We start from the raw sequence: 25,941 nt of genomic DNA on the forward strand, positions 1-25,941 counted from the left end.
TATGGTTGTTTCAATGCAAAATCATGAAAAATAACAATAATTTCATGGAACTTAATTTTGTATACACAGAAGTGCTTCCATAAATTAGAAATAGTGAAATCATTAAAAAGGACTTACTCCAACACTTTCTCAAAAAAATAAAATGTTATTAGTGCAGCAATCACCATGGTTTAGATAGGGTAGGTACAGAACCCATTTAAGGATCTTTGGATTCCTTATACTAGTTTTGATTTGGGTGAAAAGGTAGTTTTTATGTTATGCTTTTATTTATCAAAAAATTATACTATCATTCCCTATCCATTAGCTGTTCAATCATCCAAACAATCCCAAGGAGGAATAAATTATCTTATTAAAGGAAAAAAATAGACTTGGAAGTGTTAGAACTGAAATCTAAATCAAGGTTGCATTGCATGCTTCCCACATCTGTGTTCCTGTAACACTATTATGCTATGTTGCTTGAACAGCATTTATTTATTACTATCTTTACCTATAGGAGAAAATTCTAACTCATGAACCAAAAGGTAAAAGTCCACAGACACTGTATGACTTTATAGTATTCAACTTAATGAGAATAAAAAGTATTTCACTCCAAAATGTGCTAGAGAAGTACACTTTTCAGCTGGTAACAGTCCATTTTTAATTCTAGTCTGTCGCAGGCAGATATTTTTATAATATTTTAAAAATATAAAATGTGGCAATATCAAATTCATACAAAAGTTTCTCAACATGTAATGCCATTTCCTATAATCATCTAGGACTGACAACATTTCAGGGACCAGAACCAGACCTTGAACCCTTATAAGTAGCTCTATGCTCAACTTTCCACAAAGTGGCCAAATTACATACACAAAACCTTTTGTCTACCACCTAAATCCCTAACAGAGGGTCAATATCTTGGCATCCTCTACATACCTTTTATCACATTCTAATCATTCTCCACAATTAAGATGACCTTGAGAACAAGGACAGTTTTTATCTTGGCAGTGCTGTCAGACAGTATGCACTAAAGTTATGCAACCAATCTTTTTAAAGTGGCATTCTTCATTTTAAAAGTACAATATAACAAAAGCAAAAATAAGAAGTGAGACTACATCAAACTAAAAAGTTTCTATATCGAAAAGGAAACTATCAACAAAACTAAAAGGCAACCTACTGAATGGGAGAAAAAAACTGCAAATCATAACTGATTAGGAGCTAATAGTCAAAATATATTTAAAAAAACTCATACAACTCCATAACAAAACAACAACAACCAAAAAACAACTTAAAAATGGGCCAGAGATCTAAATAGACATTTTCCCAAAGACAACATACAGATGGCCAACAAGTATGAAAAGATGCTCTACATTAATCATCAGGGAAATGCAAATCAAAACCACAAAGAGGTATTACCTCACACCTATTTAAATGGCTATTATCAAAACAGACAACAAACAACAGTCTTGGCCAAGATATGAAGAAAAGGGAACCTATATATACTGTTGGTGGGAATGTAAATTTGTGCTACCAGTTTGGAAAACAGTATGAAAGTTCATTAAAAACAGAACCACCAGTCCTGGCTGGGACGCTCAGTGGATAAAGTGTCATTTCAGTGCACCAAGGTCACAGGTTCACTCTCACACACACACACACACACATACAAACACATACACACAACTACCGTACTATCCAGTAATCCTATTACAGGATATATATGTCCAAAAGAAATGAAATCAGTTATCTTAGAAAGATACCTGCACAACAGCCAAGATACTGAATAATCTCATTGCCCATGGACTGATGAAAGGATCAACTGTGGTACAGACAGACACTGGAATATTAATGGGCCATTAAAAAGAATGAAATCTTGCCATTTGTGACAACATGGATGAACCATGGCAGCACGATGTTAAATACAATAAGCTACACAAAACAAACAAACAAAAAAACTACAAAAATAAGCTCACAGAGACCAGATTGGTGGCTGCAAGAGGCAGAGGGTGAGAGGAATGGATGAACTGTTTACCTTCTTTTTAAAAAATAAATTGAGTAAAAAAAATTTTTTTAATTATAAGCAGTATTAAATAGCAATAAGAAAATATAACATATACAAACATGCATGATAAATAAAAGTTGCCTAAACTTTCAAAGTCAAAATGATATAAATGTAAGTGCTTCAGTTCTTAAAATGATAAACTAATTCAAATGTAGATCTTATTCCAGCAATTATTATTTCCTATTTTACCATATTTAAGTAGAGTTGTTCCAGTACCAAATAATGCCTAATCTATTCCATTCATCTTTATCTACTCCATTTTAACCAACCCCACCCAACAAACTAATAATTACTTTAGAACACCTATGTTCATCAATACGTTTAGGACAGATATGCTAAGACGTGGTCCCCAACCTTTTTTGGGCCACGGACCGGTTTAATGTCAGAAAATATTTTCACGGGCCGGCCTTTACGGTGGGACGGATAAATGTATCACGTGACCGAGACAAGTGTCAAGAGTGAGTCTTAGACGGATTAACAGAGGGAATCTGGTCATTTTTTAAAAATAAAACATCATTCAGACTTAAATATAAATAAAACGGAAATAATGTTAAGTTATTTATTCTTTCTCTGCGGACCGGTACCAAATGGCCCATGGACCAGTACCTGTCCACAGCCCGGGGGTTGGGGACCACTGTGCTAAGATACCCATATTATTACCAAGTAATAAACTATGTTATTACAGAAGTTCTTAGGATTAAGTCATATCAATCTAAATACCTCCCAATTTCCAGGTTTCCTTTGAAATCTTATTACTAACTTTGAGTAGAGCTATTCTAATTTCTGCCTTAGGTAGATTCATGAAAGGGAAAAGGACTTACTGCCATTCGTTCAGCTGTGAGCCACTCCTCCTCTTCAGGGTTACCATGCCGATGGGTATAGTATGATACACTAGATATCACCTTATTAACTTCGTTCAGTGCATTCATCTTTCCATTGAAAGAAGAAATTTGCAATAATCTGCAAAAGAAATTTAGTGTTAAGTATGATTCTAAGCGGTCAATAAATAATTATTCCAAGGGGTAAATATCTTACCTAAGTATCATTTTTAACCTAAATATTTCTAAATTTTTTACAGTTTCTTCTTGTCCTGGAACCCTTGATGCTAAATTCTTCAAAGATTTAATAATCATTGAAAGAGCATCATTTTTGGCTTCATTCTTTGCTTCTTTTTTCAGTTCTTCATCAGTTAAGTTTTCTAAAAATTGTGGGACCATTTCAATTACTGGAAGAAAATACTTTTTCACCGTATGAAGAGTGAGAAACTCGTAGCTTTGTCCAAAAGGTCTGCAATAAGAAAAGCATTATATCACTGTTGTAATACTTGATTTCTTACAATCAACTAGGACTGAACTGAGACTATTTATATTAACTTTAAAAATCCAAGTTACCAGTTAAAGAAGAAACCATACTTGAAAAAAAGAAACTCATTTTTTATCTAGCAATTTCTATAATGCACTGAAGATTCATTTTAAAGCATAACTTACTTAATAAGAGCTGCAATTATTTGAACATTTAATGCTGATCCACTAATAAAACGATCATGCAAAATCTGGAACCCATTTAAAGTGCCGAATTTGTTGAGAAGATCCACTAGCCAACCCTGCAATACAGTTAATGAAGAAAGTTAACTTCCTGCTTTTAGGGGGGAAAATTACTCTCTGAAGTAATTTCTTGACTGAAGCATACTAAAAACAGGAAATTCAATACTTATTATGTAAAACCATCCTTAAAAAAACAACAAAAAACCAAAAAAATATTGCATATGCTCACAGTAACCCTGCCTGAGAGACAGAAGCTTAAGTAGCCATACAGATTAGATTACTAAGGCACAGCTTTTTGTTCATACCAATATAGCTGGTGAACAGCAATTTGAAGCCATACTTTTATTTCAGAGATAACATCATAAGAAAATACCTTTTCTTATCTGAAAATATATTTTTAAAAACCTAAGAGGATAAAAGATTCCTTAAAACAACAATAAAAAAAACCTAAAGAGATATTCAGTAATTAAGGTGTTTGAATTGCCTTTTTGTTATAGTTAACTAATCTCTGGTATTATACCTCTTGCTCCTAACTAGAAGATGCAGGTTAATGCTTTTGCTGCCTCATGTGAATGCACCCAACCCAATTCTCATCTTACAGGTCCACAACACAATAGTATGGACTGGCTTTCAACCGCCAATACTGGAATAGGTAATGATTTGTGTAGTTAAAAGTGTGCTTACATGTAAAAAATTTTAAGTGAATTAAAATGGCTTATAGATAATAATATAGATAATAAGAATCAAATGTATCTACAAATTTATGTACACATGACAACCTTTCATACCTTGCCTTCTTCTAAAAAAACCAGTTTAGAAGCCACTAAGGGAGAAACAAGAGGCAGTTCCTCTACCTAAGCCTTTAGCAGAAATAATTTCTACATCTATTAAAAAACAAAAAGACATGTCTAGCACAAAGGGAAAATGCTAAGTAAAAGGTAACTGCTTTAAAGAGACAATAGGCTTGTTCTGGTTAGTTCTGGTATGATTTATGAAAATCAACATTAACTAAATTCTCTAATAAATCAACTACCATATTCCTATAAATCCATTATTTTCCTACTTTTTTATTTGGTCCTAAAATCTAACTCAAAATAATTTAATTCAACAGGTCCCTTTGGCAACCAGTAATTCTAAGAAAGCACATACTTATGTAATGTGTGGGGTTTTTTTGTGTGTTTTTTTTTTTTTTTTTTAAATACAGGGACAGAGATAAGAGTCAGAGAGAGGGATAGATAGGGACAGACAGACAGGAACGGAGAGAGGAGAGAAGCATCAATCATCAGTTTTTAGTTGCGACACCTTAGTTGTTCATTGATTGCTTTCTCATATGTGCCTTGACCGTGGGCCTTCAGCAGACCAAGTCACCCCTTGCTCAAGCCAGCAACCTTGGGTCCAAGCTGGTGAGCTTTGCTCAAGCCAGATGAGCCCACACTCAAGCTGGCGACCTCGGTGTCTCAAACCTGGGTCCTCCACATCCCAGTCCGACGCTCTATCCACTGCGCCACCGCCTGGTCAGGCGTAATGTGTGTTTTTAACTTCCCTAGTAACTGGAATGAAACTATTAGGCAGATACAATCCTCCCATATGTTTTCATCTGCAATGTATGTTTAAGTAATTCGGAATACTTGGTTATTAGTACTCAAAAAGAGCTAGACCTCAAAGAAAGATAAAATATCTTCAACCAAAAACCACCCTTTAAGATGTTCCCTGTGAGTCTCTTAACAGATTATTACTTACCTATACAAGAAAAAATAAAGTAAAATAAAGAAAAATAGGTATACTTTGGAGACTGCCATTATTTTGATTTAGTGAAGCAAAAATAAACCAAAACTGGCAACAATATGAGCTTTGATAAATATCAGAACACCTCAGCTCTAAATTCAACACATTTTGATGATTTCTGCTTTTAACAGAATAAATCAACCATTATGTGCATAAATTCATATTTTCCTGGCAGGTTTTTCCTTTTTATAAAACCCACAAAATCAAAACTGTCTCCTTAATTTCTAAAATTTTTGAAGTATTTTTTGAATTATGTAATACTTATATAAGAAATATAGTTAGGGATTCTTCTTAAAGTGTATACTGTTTATGCTGGTATAAAAAATTCACGTTGGAAAACTTTTACATAATTACATTTATGTATACTACAGATATATTTCATTGATATCTATGCTTTACTATTTGGCTTCCATTTATAACTTCTGTAATTTTACTTTAATGACACATTAGACACTTATAAGATCTTGAAGTCAAAATTTTGGAGATGATTATGGCCTTGGTCAAAGAAGTAATCTCCCACTCTTACTTAAAAAGGAAAAAATATGATCTATTTTACACTCAATCATTATTTCCCAAGAGGCTAAACAGAAGACAGTGTGAATTAACTACAGTGAAAACTTAAAGCTGAAAAAGAACACCAAAACACAAAATAATGCAGAATCCCTTTAGAGTAATATAAAATTATTCCCTTCAATATTAATAGGTTTGGATCATTCAAGTTCTGTGGCACAGCAAAGCTGTAAAATTTAATTTTGAAAATAAGAAACAACGCACTTTTGGTGAGCGAGGATCCGGAGAACGAGCAAAGAGTTCATCTTCGGGCAACTGAACACTGGAGGAAACAGATTCACATGGACGTGTACCATTGTAGATATGGAATTTGCAATGAGGATTTAAGGCCATGGAGAGAAGTTCTAAAAGTGGAAACCAGTCTTGGGACAACTTGGCCACACATAGCTCCACCAGGCGATGAGTATTATTGATAATACACCTCTGTTATATATAAGGGAGAAAGGTGATTTATAAGATTAAAACACTGCAATTCCAAACAGAAACATTTTCTAATATTAATTATATTTTAATAATCTTTTCCAGTTTACTATATTGATCACTTAAACATTTCACTAATATTGGGATCAAACTGACATATCAAAAGACAAATTTGCATCTTTTTTATAATTTACATAGTACCAACTTTCAAAAGTCATTTGTAACAGCTTACAAAATGAATAAGGCATTGCTCTATGTCCAGACAAGCTGGAAATTTTCACTTTTTTCTCTTTGGAATTTATTTACTAGAGGCTGCAATTCTAAAATCTAAACAATATATCAATTATCCAAGATGGAGTAGATTTGCTAAACCTCAATGCAAAAATCTTGACACCACTTGCAATGTTTCCATTTCTACACTTACAGTACATTTTCCTAGCCTGAAGGTATTTGTAGAGGATTTGTTTACTTCTGTCAGCCACTTGGTGACACCGCCATCTGAGAACATTTTAAATTATCCATTTGAGAATTTTTTGTATTGCAACTACAATTTGAATTCAAACTACAAATTTGTGTGAATACTGGCTTATGGTTTAAATTTTCCATTTTTACCTCTATCTCTTGCTAGGGTTCAAACATGCAGGTTTCTCTGCTGCCTCTATATGATAGGTTTATTTTTCTACATTAATTCTTTGTGTCCCAGATATTAAGAATCCCCATGTTTTTCTTCCTTAATGGTACACCTCACAATTGATAGCATCATATTTTCAATGAAATAGGGTGACTGGCCTAAGGTCTCAAGGCACTTGAGAACCCAGGAGACAGAGCAAACCCAAATTTACTACCTCTAAATCTCACACTCATTCTAAATGATTATGCTTCCCTCAAAAGAAATTATAATTTATAAGAAATACTTTAAAAGTTTCACACTTTCAGACCTTTAAAATTCAACCAAAGAATCAAATATATAACCAAATATACATTTGTGTGTATGAATAAGAGAAAACACAAGTATCACTATGTAAAGCTGATCTTTTAAGTCAAATGCAAGACTCACATGAATTTCAAACTTCCAGCCACTCACTGCCTCATCTGTAAGGATTTTAGTGAATGATATTGTTAGTCCATCCCGAAAAAATCGCTGACAAGCTTCGCTTTTAACATCCAGGCCTAAAAAGAGTAGAAAAAAATTGATGCAAACAAGGTATTTCTCTGGTTGTCTTAAAATGTCCAATTATATGATAAAAGGTAATAAATAATTATAAACTATTCACCGACAGCCAACAAATGCAGATTAGCTCTGAGATTTTAATTATATAAGAGAGGACATTTAAACCCAGTATTATATTTTAAAAAATATAAACCTTCCCTATAATAACCCATAGTCCCAGAAAAGATATAGGAGTGGAGGAGACATAGGTCCAGTGCATGTCAATGACATTTTACCTATCATTTTACTGTCAGGATCTAAACCACGGCCAAAATATTAGTCTTTAAAATTTGCTGACTTGATGAATAAATGTGTAAATGAACAAAAGAAATGTTAAGAGTAGAAAATTGTAAACTGATAATGCATTTTCACTGTTTATTAGATAATTTAAGCAAGATACTAAAAAACATTAATTTTTACAATAATCAATTTCAGCCCTGGCCGGTTGGCTCAGTGGTAGAGCGTCGGCCTGGCATGCAGAAGTCCCGGGTTCGATTCCCGGCCAGGGCACACAGGAGAGGCACCCATCTGCTTCTCCACCCCTCCCCCTCTCCTTCCTCTCTGTCTCTCTCTTCCCTTCCTGCAGCCAAGGCTCCATTGGAGCAAAAGATGGCCCGGGCGCTGGGGATGGCTCCTTGGTCTCTGCCCCAGGCGCTAGAGTGGCTCTGGTCGCGACAGAGCAACGCCCCGGATGGGCAGAGCATTGCCCCCTGGTGGGCGTGCCGGGTGGATCCCGGTCGGGCGCATGCGGGAGTCTGTCTGACTGCCTCCCTGTTTCCAGCTTCAGAAAAATACCAAAAAAAAAAAAAAAAAATCAATTTCAATTGTGATAACACCTGTTGACAATTAGAATATATCCATGATTACCCTATTTCAGAAACTGAAATATTACTGCCATTTATTTTAATCTCCAATTTCTGAAAAGTTGAGAAGACTACAAAAGTAGTCCTTTGTTAAGAGAGAATTCACCTAAAGTAGACCAAAATCATTAAAAAAAAAAAACAATTACAATAAGCTTTTACTTCTGCACAACTAAAAAAGGCCAGATTCCTTTTAATCAGCTTATTGTGAAAATAAAAAACTGACCTCATCTTATAAGGTTTTTAAAGAGAAAAATCAAATTTTTCTATGTATTAAAAAAATGTAAGCTAGACATTTTACTTTAAATATGCATATAGACTGACTTTACCTATAACTTCAGAAAGTTCACAAACACCCCTGACGGCTGTTCAAAGGACATGAACCCTTGCTCTAGATATACTTCATAAGACATGGCAAGAAATCTTTGTGGCATGTTCTAGTCTAGAAATACAAATTAAATGTTCATAAGAGAGGAGAATAAAGTCTTCAGACATGAAGTGAAAGGATATGTGGTATCTGACATTATAGAAAGCATTAACAACATCAAAACTTACCTTTTTTACTAAGATCAATAGCAGCTTCTAAAAGCACTTCTAATTCCCCTTTTGGCAAAACTGGAACCACCCATCGAGGCCTCCGAGTTTTAAAAATACAAAAAGATGTTTATTAGTTCACTTTTATTAGTAAAAGAGGCAGTATAAATGAGATAATAATTATAATTACTTATGAAAATCTTACTATTAAAATATTAAATAATGAACCACTTAGTTGTCTTCAATTTCCTCACAAAGAAGAAAAAAATTTGGTGGCTGTAATTATTTCTGCCTCACTTCATCATTGTTCATCAACTTTTCCTGAAGGCTAAGTGAGAAGCAAGTCTACAAATCTCCACGCCTCTATAGGAACCTGTACCACTCCCTCTGTCAAACAAAGATGTAACAAGCACCATGGTGGTACTTTCTCTGGGCCGAATGGAAGCCCAACATCTAGGAACTGCCAGAATCACATTTAATGTGCTCTTTCAAATATACCATTAAAGGCCCTGGCCGGTTGGCTCAGCGGTGGAGCGTCGGCCTGGCGTGCGGGGGACCCGGGTTCGATTCCCAGCCAGGGCACATAGGAGAGGCGCCCATTTGCTTCTCCACCCCCCCTTCCTCTCTGTCTCTCTCTTCTCCTCCCGCAGCCAAGGCTCCATTGGAGCGGGGATGGCCCAGGGGCTGGGGATGGCTCCTTGGCCTCTGCCCCAGGTGCTGGAGTGGCTCTGGTCGCTGCAGAGCGACGCCCTGGAGGGGCAGAGCATCGCCCCTGGTGGGCGTGCCGGGTGGATCCCGGTCGGGCGCATGCGGGAGTCTGTCTGACTGTCTCTCCCCGTTTCCAGCTTTAAAAAAAAAAGAAAAAAGAAAAAAAATATATACCATTAAAAACAATGTCTTAAATATATATTTATTAATAGGAAAAATACCCAACATGAAGTGAGGAAAGCAAGTTACAAAATGATCTTATAGTAAAAATCCCATATTTATATAAAAATCAATATATATGATAGTAAAAGCAAAGATAACTTGGAAGACTATACTCCTGATTGTTAGTAGTGTTTTTTGGTGAGGTTGTATATACCTAAGGAGGAAACAAGAGAGCATTATCAACATAATATTCCTATGTTTAACAATGCATAATTAGGCCCTGGCAGATTAGCAAAGTCAGAGTGTCATCCTTAAACAATAAGGTTGCAAGTTTGATTCCCTAGTCAGGGTACATATGAGAAGTGACCAATAAATGCACAACTAAGTGGAACAGATGAATTATTATTTTTCTCTCCCTGCCTCCCTGTTTGTCTCTCAATCAATTTTTAAAAAATTTAATGCATAATATTACTTACGTAATCAAAAAATTTTAAAACACAAAAGATTTTTTTATCTCTGCAATTGTACGTAATAGTGTTAACTGATTTTTTTTTTAAGTTAAACAAGAATTAGTAAGGCAAATGCCTATTAAGTGTATGTTTTCCTTCCTTTTTTTTTTTTTTGGTATTTTTCTGAAGTTGGAAATGGGGAGGCAGGCAGAAAGACTCCCGCATGCGCCCGACCAGGATCCACCTGGCACGCCCACCAGGGGGTGATGCTCTGTCCATCTGTGGCGTCGCTCTGTTGCAACCAGAGCCATTCTAGCACCCGAGGCAGAGGCCATAGAGCCATCCTCAGCGCCCGAGCCAACTTTGCTCCAATGGAGCCTTGGCTGTGGGAGGGAAAGAGAGAGACAGACAGGAAGGAGAGGAGGAGGGGTGGAGAAGCAGATGAGCGCTTCTCCTGTGTGCCCTGGCCGAGAATCGAACCTGGGACTCCTGCATGCCAGGCCGATGCTCTACCACTGAGCCAACTGGCCAGGGCCATTCCCTTTCCTTTTTGAGGGTTGGGGGATGTGTCACAACTCCCTAGCACTTACTTGTTGAGCCCATAGCCTGGGGAAGACCACAGCCACATGGGGTCCCCAAACAAGAACTTCCCTTATGTTCTTTAAATCATCTTCTTTTCTAGCACACAAGCTTAAACTTTAATTCTCTCAGAGTCTTCCTCCAAATAATCAGGGGAAGGGAGGTTGGAGGGGATATGTTTGTATTACAAGTAGGAAAACTCATTATACTCTGAAGTGCCCACTGAGATGAGGATCAAGAGGAAAGAGCTGAGACAGTTTAAATGCTTAGGACTAATCAAGAGTCCACAAAATTTATGACTGGTTTACCTCAGGGTCAACCATGTAAATATTATTAAACTCATCCAGCAACCCTAGCAACCAACATACCAGTAAGAAAAATACCTTGCCCTGGACAGTGGCTCAATAGACAGAGCATCGGCCCAACATATGAATGTCCTGGGTTCAATTCCCTCTCAGGGCACACAGGAAAAGTGACCATCTGCTTCTCCCCTGCTTCCTCTCCTCCTTTCGTCCCTCTTCCCCTCCCGCAGCCAGTGGCTTGATTGGTTTGAGCGTGGCCCCCACTGCTGAGGATAGCTCCATTGGAGCGCATCAGCCTCAAGTGCTAAAAATAGCTGGGTACTAAAAAAAAAAAAAAAAAAAAAAAAAAAAAAGCTGGGTACTCAAGCATTAGCCCTAGTTGAGGTTGCTGACTGCATCCCAGTTGGGGCACATGCGGGATTTGGCCTATCACCCCTCCAAAAAAATCATCTTCATAAAACTCTCAAGAAGGGAAATAACACATATAGATCTACTTCAGAAACACACCAGCTATGGTCATCAAAAATCTGAAATCTAATGACATAACTCTCCCCTTTCATTTTTAAAATCCATTAGGAATCATAGGTTCTACCTGATAATGACTAATGTATTAAGGCTATTAAGGAGGCAATGTGGTTACTATTGTGATATTCTTGTCCACTCTTTTTCTTATCCACTACAAATCACTATGCTGAGAAACTTGGTTGCTTTTCATGTGTATTATACACATTAAAAAAGAAAACAAAATCAACTCACCTATTGATCATGTCGTCCAACTTTGCCAGATCAGTATGTGGAAATGCAGGCTCCTCCTCTTCAATTTGTGGTGGAGCATCACCTTGACCTTGTTCATCTGGGGGAGTTGCCGGGGAATTTTCATTGGAAGAATCAGGCGATGAAGTCTTAATTAAAAATTAAATATTCCAGATTTAGGTTTCTATAACATACTTGCATCTAATAATTTAAACATCAACACAAATTAAGTGAAAATAACAATTTTTAAGATGATATGATGGCCAATAGATTTATGAAAAGATGCTCATCTTCACTAGCTATCAGAGAAATGCAAATCAAAACTGCAATGAGATACCACCTCACACTTATTAGATTAGCTATTATCAACAAGACAGGTAGTAACAAGTGTTGGAGAAGCTGTGGAGAAAAAGGAACCCTCACCCACTGTTGGTGGGAATGTAAAGTAGTTCAACCATTATGGAAGAAAGTATGGTGGTTCCTCAAAAAACTAAGAATAGAACTACCATATGACCCAGCAATCCTTCTACTGGGTATACACCCCCAAAACTCAAAAACATTGGTACCTAAAGACACATGCAGCCCCATGTTCATTGCAGCATTGTTCACAGTGGCCAAGACATGGCAACAACCAAAAAGCCCTTCAATAGATGACTGGATAAAGAAGATGTGGCACATATTTACTACTCAGCCATAAGAAATGATGACATAGTATCACTTGTGACAACATGGATGGATCTTGGTAACATTATACTAAATGAAATAAGTAAATCAGAAAAAACTAAGGAAGGTAGGGGAGATGGGGAGGGCATAAAGAAAATCAAATAAAAGGTGACAGAGGATGATTTGATTTTGGGTGATAGGTATACAACATAATTGAATGTCAAAATGATGTGGAGATGTTTTCTCTAAATCTATGTACTCTAGTTGACCAATTGTAACCCAGTTAAAATTAATTGTCTAAATAATTTTTTTAAATGTAAAAACAAAAAAAAAGGTGATATGATCACTGTAATCTTCAAATGTTTCAGGCAGTCTGTGTCACTATGCTTTAAAATAATTCATTTAATTCTCAACAGCCTAAGGAGTAGCCTGCCATTTAATATATGAAAAACCAAATCCAGATAATTAATTAGCCCAAAGTTATAAAGCTCCAACTCTGTGGTCAGAACTCGAATCCAGATCTAATTTGGAGGGTTAGCTTAAGGAGTAGTCTGCCATTTAATATATGAAAAACCAAATCCAGATAATTAATTAGCCCAAAGTTATAAAGCTCCAACTCTGTGGTCAGAACTCGAATTCAGATCTAATTCGGAGGTTTCTGTTCTTTATTTTTTCATTTTTTAAGAAAAAATTGAACTGTTGACTGTGTTGTGTGGCTGTCACCCAAAGTCAAAGTTTGTGTTCTTAATTACAACAGATACTACTTCTCTGCTTACATTTCCCATTATGATAGAAATTATTATACAAATAGGAAACTCACATTTTACAAATTAAAAGTTTGACAACTTTTAATTTGAAGAAAAAATAATTTTATTCCATAATTTCCCTAGTTTCAAATCATTATTCAAACAATTATCAAAACTTTATGATTATGGTTTCTAAATAAATCACATCATTTTCAACTAATATGGCTAATTTTATTTTTTCATTCTTCCTTTTTAGTACATCTTTCTCCCTTACCTCCCTCCCACTTCAGCTGTGCATCTTAATTTTGAAGGATGGTATTTTCACTTTCTAATTAAAACTAATCTAAATTTTAAGCTGATTTTTACTCATCGGTTCTTCAGTTTTCTACCCACTATAGGTCGATGGCGCTAATATCTGTCAATTTAACATCTACTGAACAGTTGCATTAAGTAAATGCTTCCATTAAAGACAGCTGGGTATGCTACCATTAACATGTTCTACTTACACAGTTTATACATGAACTTAATTAAAGAGCAAATTTGCAACTATAACAGCCAACTTTTATACTTAAGATGGCAAACCCTGCATATACTACAGAGCTAGAACTAAGGCAAGAGAATCTATATAACACAAAATTGAAGTGTTAGAAACCCAATACAATATTTGCATTTTAAATATGCAACTTAGGAAGTCTGATTTATTTTTTTAAAGCCCTTTTGCCCAGGTATATATCTATTATACAGGGGTGAGCAAAAGTAAGTATACGTTGTAAGTAAAACACAGTTTTTTCTTGTATGAACTGTAAAACTACTTTTGTCCACGACTACATGCATGCTCACAGAAGTTGTAAAGACAAAAATAACTATTAAAATTTTGCAATACAACATCAACGTATAAGTCCCAATAACATTTAAAATGATTTTTTTCAGTCTTTGTTCTGAACTAGAAAACCCTGTCTTTATATAAATTTTCAGTAAAATTCAACAAATGAAGGGACATTTAGTATTTTATAATTTTTATTGCTAGCATAGAGCTAGCTTTAAATCAGGAAGTGATTAATGCGTATAGTTCCTTCTTCTTGATTCAAGTGTCAAATCTTATGAAATAACAAAAATTCTAACATTAAAAAGTAGAAAATAAGAAAATGAAAGGGACTCTAAGAATAGTTAAGAATATAATTTATGTTGTTCCTTTGTTGTTTAAATCACCAGTCATCTTCCAAAATGTAAAGATTAGAAAAGAACATAATGTAGATATATAATATCAATTTGAATATCATAAACCCAAAAACTCTTAAGAATTATCAAGAACACCTTAAATAAAAGTAAGGTTAGGGGCCCTGGTCGGTTGGTTCAATAGATAAAGCATTGTCCAGGGTCGCTGAGGTCACAGGTTCGATCCCTGTACAAGAATCAATCAATGAGTACACAACTAAATGGAACTAAGGTAAATGGCGAGTTAATGCTTCTCTCCCTTCCCCTCCCCTTCTCTGACATCAATGGGAAAAAAAAAACCCAAAAAAACTGCAGGGGGTTTTAGAGGTTTAATTTTGTCTATAGACATGCAAGCCACAAATATTGCAAAAGATGTTAGGAATCCATGCACAATGCAGATATAAAACTTGGGGTGAGGGGAAGCAAGATACTGGAACTTTAAATACTAGCTCCTGGTTTAAAAATAGAAATCTTTGGCATCCAACCTCAGATTATATTTAAAGGAACCTGAATACTGGCTAACACATTTATAACACAGGAAAGACTTAACTCTGCCCAAGACCTGTGAACATATACTTGAGTACTTTTATGTTTTAAAAGTGAAAACTGGAGAGAAAAAGAGATAAAGTTGACAAATTTATTTGGGAAAAAATTAAAACTTGGCTTGCTCACTTCTCTAAAATGGCAAAGAGAAAGGAAATGGGGGGGGAGAGTGCATGCATAATTCTTTTCTATCACGCTTGTATAACAGAGAACCTCTAATCTGTTTTAGCCAGACAGTAAGAACTTGCCCCTAAATGACAAACTTAAGTACATACCCTATAACAGCAATACTTTTTGTCTAAAAATTTACCTATACACAATTCTACATAAACATGTACCAACTGTAAAGAGGACATGTTATTCACATGCATATCACAAGTTTTAATGTTTGTCTTATTTGGTTTAATATTTCCCAGTATAAAACTATATACATTAGAAAAGGCTAAGAATCGATTGTTTAAACTTCCATTTCAAGAAATGAGAAAAAGAAGAGCAATCAATTCAAAGAAGTAAAAGGAAAGGTTAAAAGCATACAAGTGGGAAGGGTGGGAAAATTAAAGCCAAGAGTTGGTTTGGGGAAAAGTTAAAAGAAACTGATAAATCCTTAGAAAAGAGTGGATCAGGAGAAAGAACACAAATTAGCAGTTATCAGAAATGAAAAAAGAGATGTCATCACCACAGACCCTAAGACATTAAAAGATAAAAATATTAAAAAATAACTTTACTAGATGAAGTAGACAAATTCCTTGAAAGAAACAATTTATCAAGACACATACAAATTAAGAAAATTCTCTTATGAAAGAAAAAGTTGGATCTGTAATAAAAAAACCTTTTCATATATAAAACCCCACCCAGATGGTTTAACCAGTAAAATCTTCCAAACAACTAATAACAGAAATCTTAAACAAATTCATCCAAATAATATAAAAAGAATATCATTCGGGCCCTGGCCAGTTGGCTCAGTGGTAGAGTGTCAGCCCAGCATGTGTAAGTCCCGGGTTTGATTCCCGGCCAGGGCACACAGGAGAAGTGCCCATCTGCTTTTCCACCCTCCCCCTCTCCTTCCTCTCTGTCTCTTCTCTTCCCCGCCCACAGCCACGGTTCCACTGGAGCAAAGTTGGCCCAGGCGCTGAGGATGGCTTTATGGCCTCAGCCTCAGGCGCTAGAATGGCTCTGGTTGCAACAGAGCAACGCCCCAGATGGGCAGAGCATCGCCCCCTGGTGGGCATGCCGGGTGGATCCTGGCCGCCGCATGCGGGAGTCTGTCTCTCTGCCTCCCTGCTTCTCACTTCAGAAAAATACAAAAAAGAAAAAAAATCATTCTACAAGTTTACAAACCAGCATAAAATCTTGATACCAAAATATATTTTATGCTTTTTATAATTATTTCATTTTATCCTCTTTACAACTTTGTTATCTCCATTTTACAGATGAAAAATGAGGTTTATAGAGGTTATATAATCTACCCAGAGTCATAAAGCTAGTATGGTGGAAAGCTAAGATTTGAACACAAGCAATCTGACTGGATCCGTGTGCCCTTAACGATAGGCTACACTGGATGATTTGATACTATGGATCCAGAATTGACACAGGGTTTAATTTAAATGACTATAAAAAAGGACTACATACTCAAGTGTCACCATCTACAACACTCGAGCTTTCTAGTCACTGTGTAAGACAGTTATTTTTCTATTTTCTAAAATAAGTCTTACGGTTGTTTCACAAATTTGTTCAGAACATGCTCCATTACTTAAGTATCTCACAGTAGATATACTAATGTAATTTTAATCAGTATCTTAAAAGTCCTACCTGATTCTGTTGGAGGGAGGGCTGAGACTGTCCATCAGGAGCCTGGCCCTGGTTGTCATTCCCTCCTACTGGAGAGCCACGTGTCGTGGCTGTCATACTCGACACAGGGCAGATCTTTGCAATTTTGTCTGCTTATGTAGTTGTCTTGAGAAAAGAAATTATAGTCCACTTATAGAAGATGAAGTACCAGCATTTGTCAGTCTTAGAAAGCTCCAATTCAAGAATAAACCATCTTGCACAGACCATTGCATAACCTACAAGAAGAAGGAAAAATGTGTGTTTGTTTTAGATATAAAAACCATGAATTAAAGAAATGTTCAAACTTAATATTACCAGTAAATCTAGTCAGGAGAAGGTGGCTATATAAATGAGAGGGCAAAGTGAAAATTAATACTATATTCAACTTAATAAACTGATAATGGTGTATCAGCTGTTATATCGAGTATACATAAAAGTACAGCCTTACAATAAAAATACCAATTTTCTCCCGGTATTGCAAAGACATTATTACACCAAGGCACTTAGCTGCCATTTTGATTCAATCATGGATTGGCAAAAACTGTCTTAAAACACACTGTAAAAATGTCTAAGCCCAAGACAAGGTAATAAAAATCTGATTTTTAAAAACTTCCGAAAGCATTGCACAACCAGTCTTCATCACTGGACCAAATGGTTTTTATACAAGCTTACAAGTGGTTTTACCAGGAAGTTTAAAACTTCGGAGGAATTTTTCTTTGGAGAAGGCTCAAAATATGTTACTATTTACTCCAACACAACTAAATTTGTCAAGTGACCAAGACTTCACTTTTGGCAAGGTTTTGACCACAGGAACTCCCACAGCCATAACAGGGACCCCAAGTGTACTTACCTGACAAACAAAGGTGTACAGGAGAATGTCACTAAACCTGTAATTCAGTATTAGTGTAAGGTCGGTGGATAGAGGGATGGTCACGTGGGGAACTCAGACTTGCCCACTTTGGCTAGGACTGCCCACAATCAAGCCCGCCAAAGGAAGCTTCCCAGGAACCATTTGGAAAGAAGCGATCGTGGCCCTGGCCGGTTGGCTCAGCGGTAGAGCGTCGGCCTGGCGTGCGGGGGACCCGGGTTCGATTCCCGGCCAGGGCACATAGGAGAAGCGCCCATTTGCTTCTCCACCCCCACCCCCCTCCTTCCTCTCTGTCTCTCTCTTCCCCTCCCGCAGCCAAGGCTCCATTGGAGCAAAGATGGCCCGGGTGCTGGGGATGGCTCCTTGGCCTCTGCCCCAGGCGCTAGAGTGGCTCTGGTCGCAACAGAGCATCGCCCCCTGGTGGGCAGAGCGTCGCCCCTGGTGGGTGTGCCAGGTGGATCCCGGTCAGGCGCATGCGGGAGTCTGTCTGACTGTGTCTCTCCCCGTTTCCAGCTTCAGAAAAATACAAAAAAAAAGAAGCGATCGTCTGCCAGCCAGTGAAATTTCACCACGTCATAGTAGCTCCACTTCCCTAGAGGGACCCTTTAAATATCTCCCACGCAGTTTAATCCATGCAACTTCTCTGGCCTCCATCTTTCTTCGGGGCCAGGGAACCTTGCCGGGCGGGATGTGCGCTCTGTACTCAATAAAGCCGTTTACTTATTCCACACTTTGCGGCTCCGGCCCTCTTCCTTCCTTCTCGGCGGGGAAAAATACCTTACAATTAGACCAATGGGGATCTTGGATTGCATCCTGAGCTGCAGAGTAAAATCATCTGAGGTGCTTTAATAAAACACAGATATCCAAAGCCCTCTCCAGATTGAATGATTTACAGAATATGTGAGTAAAGCCTAGACATCAGTACTTTTCGAGCAAACCAACCTGAATAATTGGTTCTAATGTTCCAATAAATTGAGAATCTTAGCAGATTGTTTTATTGGTATATATTTTGTTATTATAAGGCAACCACACTTCCCATTTACTACAGAACAGTCCAATGTTTACCTCGAATTTAAATTACTAAACTCAGAGATAGGGTTTTATTAAGATTTTGATTCACTTATCAATTGGCATAACAAAGTAAGTTCAAGACTGATAATATGAAGTACTAATGAGGTTAAAAACAAAAAAAATTTTCATGTGTGAAGTGGAAAAACAATGAAAAGATTATACGTTTGAGCAGCCTCTTTCACTTTTGTTTTCCATTTTTATACACCCTACATCACAAAAAGTAATTTGAAATAGATAATCTTAAAAACCTGAAGAAACTCACCTATCTTTAGCTATTGGCGGGGTCTACTGGCAAATTATTTGAACAATTTTTTTTCTTACCACTCCAAATATCAGCTAATTTAATTTCTCTCTTCTCTACTTCAAATTTGCTCTAATTTCTTCTTTTGTTCTCCAACCTGGACTCGAAATTCCACTGTATACTTTCTCCATTGGGTAATGCTCCAATCACCCCCTTAATCTTTCCCTGGACACTCTGTTCTTAGCTTGTAAATATGCTTGAATATTCCTTACTGAAATATCAATCTCTGCCCTTTCCTTTCTCTAAAAACCTTAAAAAGAATGTCTCTGTCTCTCCTTTCACTTCCTCCATTCTCTATCATCAATTGCTGTGTCTAACCCACCAAAACTGCTTTATGCCAGTTGGTCTTAAGGCCTATGGATGATCTGAAGATTAACTCCAATAATAAAATTACATTCAAAGCTCTATGAACATGTACATCTGGTGAGGGGAGAAGGTCTGATCCATAGATCAATGCTCTACTGACAAATCAAACGCCTGCTTCTTGCTGTTCATTCTCAGCATAGGACAGAACTGGTTGCCACTATCCCACCCGCCCTTTTTGAACCTCTGAACTTCCTTAGCTTATACAATCCTGGACATCAGGTTTCCTTTCCTTTCTACTTCTTTTTAAATCAGGGAGGGTAGCAGGTAGTAATGTTGTTAGTAAAAAGTAGTTTTGAACACTGGAACAGAGATGAAAACATCCATTAGACAGCTGACACTGCCAGTTTAGAATTGAAGAAAAATTTAGGGGTCTTGAACACAGGGTGGAAGTAGATGGATTCATTATCATCACCTGAGAGTCTCCAATAAACACAACCTCAATCCCATACCATCTCATTCTGAGAGTGGGGTGGGTGGCTGCAGCAAGGGCTGTTCACAACATTGGAGGTTGAGAAGTAGCATAATATATTCCCAAGTGCAGGGCAAGTCCAGGAGGGAGGACAAATCCTGAGGCACACCAAAATTAAAATGGTATTTTTAAAGTCAATCTTTACGGTTTACATAGAATTTGTGATGTTGTCCTATAATATGAAAACCAATGCTTAAGTGATTTGACCAAAGCACAGGTAGAAAGTTTAGAAGTCTAGAATTAATTCTATCACTGTGTCCACTAAACCAGTACTCTCCCTCTTTAAAAAGTCTTTCCAGAAAGCAACCCAAGAAAAAATGAATGGATAAACAAAACGTGGTATATACAAACAATGGAACATTATTTAGCATTAAAAATGAAGGAAATTCTGACACATACTACAACATGGGAAGGACATTATGCCAAGTGAAATAAGCCAGTCACAAAGGGACAAATATTCTATGATTCCACATACATGAGTTACCTATACTTAGAGACAAAGTAGAAAGATAGTTATCAAGGGTTGAGGGAAGTGGAAAATGGGGAATTACTGTTTAAGGGGTATATTGTTTCAGTTGGAGAAGAAGAAAAGGTTCTGGAGATGACTGGTAGTGATGGTTGCACAAGGTGAAGGTACTTAATAATGCTGAACTGTATGTACACTTTGTTTTATTTATGCCCAACATCTGTCCATTTATATGGAATAATCAATAATCCTCCACCTACAGGCGAATCTCAAGTCGGGGGAAAATTTTCCTACATAAAATCATACTGTGGATAACTTGCAGGGGTCCCCAAACTTTTTACACAGGGGGCCAGTTCACTGTCCCTCAGACCGTTGGAGGGCCGGACTATAAAAAAAACTATGAACAAATCCCTATGCACACTGCACATACCTTATTTTAAAGTAAAAAAACAAAACAGGAACAAATACAATATTTAAAATAAAGAACAAGTAAATTTAAATCAACCAACTGACCAGTATTTCAATGGGAACTATGCTCCTCTCACTGACCACCAATGAAAGAGGTGCCCCTTCCGGAAGTGCAGCGGGGGCCAGATAAAGTCCTCAGGGGGCCGCATGCGGCCCCGGGGGGGGCCGTAGTTTGGGGACCCCTGACTTAGGGATTAACCCTTGAAACAAAACAAGGTAAATAGAAAAGGAAGCAGTATGTAACCCCTCCCTCCCCCCAAAAATACCTTTCTCTCAGACTACAGAACTAAATCATTTTCTATTCCATCAGCAAAGCCTCAAGTTTCTTGCCATTCCTCTCTTACACTGTCTCACCTGAATGTCTCGGTTTTCTCCATTTCTTCTACCTCTGTCAAGGTCTCTACATTTCTAGAGATCCAGTACCTCCACACAAGTGCATCAGGTCTCAGCACAGCACACTGTGCTGTGGTCTGCTATTTTTAACAGCTACCTCTATATTACCACATAAGAATTGAATACCTTTACCTCCATGTGCAAGGTTGAGTAAAAGAAGTTGATATGAATCAAAAATAACTTTTGGACTCAAACATAACTCTTTTTCAAAGTAAAGACCATTCTCACAAATTTTCCAGGTACTTAAAACTGAGATAATGCTACCTACAAAAATGTCATGAGAATTATTTTAATGAAGGTGTTTTGCAAATACCAAGGACATGGTAATTTTTTTTTTTTTTGGTATTTTTCTGAAGCTGGAAATGGGGAGAGACAGTCAGACAGACTGCCGCATGCGCCCGACCGGAATCCACCCGGCACGCCCACCAGGGGCGATGCTCTGCTCCTCCAGGGCGTCGCTCTGCCGCGGCCAGAGCCACTCTAGCGCCTGGGGCAGAGGCCAAGGAGCCATCCCCAGCACCCGGGCTATCTTTGCTCCAATGGAGCCTTGGCTGCGGGAGGGGAATAGAGAGACAGAGAGGAAGGGGGGGGGCGGAAAAGCAAATGGGCACTTCTCCTATGTGCCCTGGCCGGGAATCAAACCCGGGTCCCCCGCACGCCAGGCCGACGCTCTACCGCTGAGCCAACCGGCCAGGGCCATGGTAATTTTTTTTAAAGAGAGAGAGACAGGAAAGGAGAGATGAAATGCATCAACTCATGGTCGTGTTACTTTTAGTTTTCATTGATTGCTTCTCATGCATGCCTTGAATAGGGGGACGGGACAAAAAAAGTCAAGGCAGCGACCTTGGGGTTTCAAACCTGGGACCTCAATGCCCTAGGTCAATGCTCTATCCACTGTTCAACCACTGGTCACGCAGTAAATTTTTTTAATGTTGCTTTTTGCTTTTTATAAGTATTGTACAGGGTTCCTGAATATTTGGATAAAAGATCTGCATATTTTAAGCTATAATTTGGAAAAGTTTGAATGGAAATGTGTAAAATATGCTACAACTAAGTTATCCAAGAAATAATATTGCTACCTTTCTTAATAAATCCCATTAACCCAAATGGAGGAAACACACTGGAATTACATTGCTTTAACCTGACTTAAAGAAGTACTCTAAAGACTAACAGAAGAGCATGTTTTCCAAGTCATAGAGATTTAGGCACACCTAGCAGAGCTAGAACTTTCTGCTAAGTCAAAGCATCAGTATACTACAAAGAACTAAAGAAACTCGGTAATTACTCAAACCAGTGATTTTCAACCTTTGTTTCTCACACACCCATAAACTAATTACTAAAGAAAAAAGGGGTCCTGACCTCTTCTTCTTTAGTAACTAATTTATTTGTGCCATTAGATGAAAATGGTTGTATTTAGTCAGGGGCACTGACCTTAGTAATTAGTGTGTGTTTGTGCCATGAAAAAAAAGGTTGAAAAATCACTGCTCAAACCATAAACTATAACACAATTAACAACCACTTCCTATAGAAACACTCAAATTCAACAAATCACAATGTGACAATTTACTGTATGAAGTAGTTTTAAGTTTAAAACTAAAGTTTAAAGTTTTATTTTTAGAAAAACAACTACAAGGGTCACTGTTCTCCTCTTTACCCATCACTTACATTTTACCAGAATGCATCTTGGATTTTCTGCAATGCAAAATGTAACCAAAATGGCAATAACAGATTGCCTTTAGAGCACACAGTCTTTTTTCATATTCAAACTTAGGCATCTTGACATCCTCCAAGATGGGAAAAATATGACCTTTACCTGGATAAAGATTGGCATTATGTTCTTTTAAATAACCTAGTATTCCATAAGCAGCAAACCACTTATTAGTTATAGCAGCTTTCAATGAGAGATCTTTAATACCAGAGAAACTCTAAGGACAAAGAACAATGCTCCTCTTTTCTACCCAGTCATTATTCTATTTCTGTTCAAACATCCCCTATATTCTAGTATCTCTCTCTCTCTCCACAGCACTCTGAAACCCTTAAAATCCCATTTATATAATATTAGTAACACTAAAAGAGTTCCTTCTATTAGTATATTTTTCTCTTTTGATCCAAGAAAGTTTAACCCTCTATGGGCATGTGTAGCTTTCAAGTCACATACTAACATATGGATATTTTATTAATTTTTAAAACTTTTTACCACAAGGTGGCGCACAGATCATGTTATATTGTATAGTGTCTTCTTAGTAACCAAAACCATTCTTGGTTGCAATTATCAACTCTAACCTGCAATATCAAAGTAAATGCTTTTCCAAGTTGTCTGCAGACACAGAGGCTATAAGAACCATCTTGTCCAATTGTCAGTATTTTTTCTTCTATCGGTGTTTGATAAACAAGAAAAAGCCTACATAAAATATCTCTTGGTTTGTGTATCAATCTCTTATTGGCATTTCAACAATCATTTTGTTATTATTTTCACGTGATATAGCTCTGCAACTTTCAAGTCACAATGAGCTACAATGGTAGGATTTGGTATATTTGCGATAACATGTTTCCTTTGTTTTTTAGTTTTATGTATCAGAGGCCTGAAATTTGAATATAGATACATATAAAAATAGAAGAGCAGTAAGAAAAAGAAGCATTAGCAATAATAGATGTGAAGATTCTTTATTAGAATCTTGTCTTTTTTTTTTTTCTTTTTTTGTATTTTTCTGAAGCTGGAAACGGTCCGGGGCGTCGCTCTGCCTCAACTAGAGCCACTCTAGCGCCTGGGGCAGAGGCCAAGGAGCCATCCCCAGCGCCCGGGGCCATCTTTGCTCCAATGGAGCCTTGGCTGCGGGAGGGGAAGAGAGAGACAGAGAGGAAGGGGGGGGGTGGAGAAGCAAATGGGCGCTTCTCCTATGTGCCCTGGCTGGGAATCAAACCCGGGTCCCCTGCACGCCAGGCCGATGCTCTACTGCTGAGCCAACCGGCCAGGGCCTGAATCTTGTCTTTTTTTTGAGAGGAGGGGAAGCAGAGACAGATTCCTACAGGCACCCTGACTGACCAGGATCCACCACTGGGCAAGCCACCTAGGGGGGTGATACTCTGCCCATCTGGGGCCCTTGCTCCATTGTAACCCAAACCATATTTTAGCACCTGAGGCAGAGGCCATGGAGGCATCCTCAGCGCCTGGGCCCAATTTGCTCTAATCAAGCCATGGCTGCAGGAGAGGAGAAGAGAGAGAGAGAAGTGAAAGAGGTGGAGAAGCATATGGTAGCTTCTCCTGTTTGCCCTGACCGGTAATCAAACCAGGGACATCCACATGCCAGGAAGATGCTCTACCACTAAGCAAACTGGCCAGGGCCTCTTTATTAGATTCTGACTCCAACAAAGATCATCCAATAAGTATTTACCTGATGAGACATAAATATTACTCACAGCAAAGATGAATTTAGTGGTAAATCATTATCAGATGAGGAAAATTCAGAACCACATTGGCCATTTTTTTTCACGTAAGAGGGGACACTGCAAAGAGCTGGTGTGCAAAGGAGTTCCAAAATTAAATGTTTGAAATGCAACATATATCTTTAACACCAAGCACAAACTGTTTTATGGAATTCCATACATAAGCTTTTATACACACAAGTGCAAGTGGTATAAGTTGTTGTTATTTCAAAGTTACAAAACATATTCATTAAAATAAAATTGTTGAAACTGCAGAATTGATTATTATTTTGTATTTATAAGTTGATATTTGCTGATTTCACATTACATAAATTTTTTATGGTCATGAAAAAAATTCTGCCCATAGAGGATTAAATCAAAACTCAAAGCTTAGCCATCCAAAAAATATGAGCTGAGCACATACAATGGGCCACATATTGTTTTAAATATAAGGGAATATACAGTGCACACAGTAGGCAAATCTCTCTACTCTAATGGAATTAACATTACAGATTGAGGATAGAGAATAAGCAACAGCATGTCCAACACTCCCAACAAATTATTTTCTTTACCAGACATCAAAATGAGTTTCTTAGAAAATGATTTAACAGACCATCCCTAAACTCATCCATGGATATTATCTTAACGTGAATTTTACCTATTCTAGTTTTATGTACTAAAATTAAAGGGAAAATTACTCTTATTTTTTTCTTTCTTTCTAATGCCTTTCTGTGTCTGACATCCACAACCCTTGTTTTTCCCTTCTCAAAATACTTGACTCAGAAACGAGAGACGTAACTGTGAAATACAAGCTGTGCTTAGCCTTCACCAGACATTAGACCTCACTACTTTTGCTGATGACTACAAAATGAAAATTTTAATTACAACTATGTTAGACAAACTATGATTTTGTAATTAATCCACTAGCATGTAGAATACTTAAATTACATGTATTTAAAATCTTAACATGAAATGTTATAAATTGTCCCATCTTTATATTAATCCAATATGAAACATCTTTTTAAGTAGAAGCTTTATTTCTAAATAATCACCATTTTCAAGTATGAGAATACTTATTTTTAAGTACTTAGACCTTTTTGAACTTTAAATTTCTATTGCTATGACAGAATCAATATGCTTAAAGGCAAACTTTGTATGTACTGTTGTTTTGAAAAAAAAAAAAAAAATCCTATTCTACATAGTAGTTTTTC

General features: G+C 37.2%; 1 protein-coding gene across 6 annotated transcripts in view; it reads right to left on the bottom strand.

The window, feature by feature from the left end:
- The window catches only part of USP9X (ubiquitin specific peptidase 9 X-linked), a 110,513-nt gene that overhangs the window by 66,462 nt on the left and 18,110 nt on the right, over nucleotides 1-25,941 (bottom strand). For all 6 annotated transcript variants that reach the window (XM_066356963.1, XM_066356965.1, XM_066356962.1 and 3 more), the window contains 8 exons: nucleotides 16,888-17,141; nucleotides 11,915-12,060; nucleotides 8,980-9,059; nucleotides 7,412-7,524; nucleotides 6,139-6,357; nucleotides 3,523-3,638; nucleotides 3,071-3,322; nucleotides 2,857-2,995 (listed from right to left, as the gene is read on the bottom strand). In XM_066356963.1, coding sequence (XP_066213060.1) covers nucleotides 2,857-2,995; nucleotides 3,071-3,322; nucleotides 3,523-3,638; nucleotides 6,139-6,357; nucleotides 7,412-7,524; nucleotides 8,980-9,059; nucleotides 11,915-12,060; nucleotides 16,888-16,983 — 1,161 coding nt within the window. In that variant the 5' untranslated portion in view covers nucleotides 16,984-17,141. The remainder of the gene's footprint in view (nucleotides 1-2,856; nucleotides 2,996-3,070; nucleotides 3,323-3,522; nucleotides 3,639-6,138; nucleotides 6,358-7,411; nucleotides 7,525-8,979; nucleotides 9,060-11,914; nucleotides 12,061-16,887; nucleotides 17,142-25,941) is intronic.

The sequence above is a fragment of the Saccopteryx leptura genome, chromosome X, assembly GCF_036850995.1.
Source record: "Saccopteryx leptura isolate mSacLep1 chromosome X, mSacLep1_pri_phased_curated, whole genome shotgun sequence".
Classification (NCBI taxonomy): domain Eukaryota; kingdom Metazoa; phylum Chordata; class Mammalia; order Chiroptera; family Emballonuridae; genus Saccopteryx; species Saccopteryx leptura.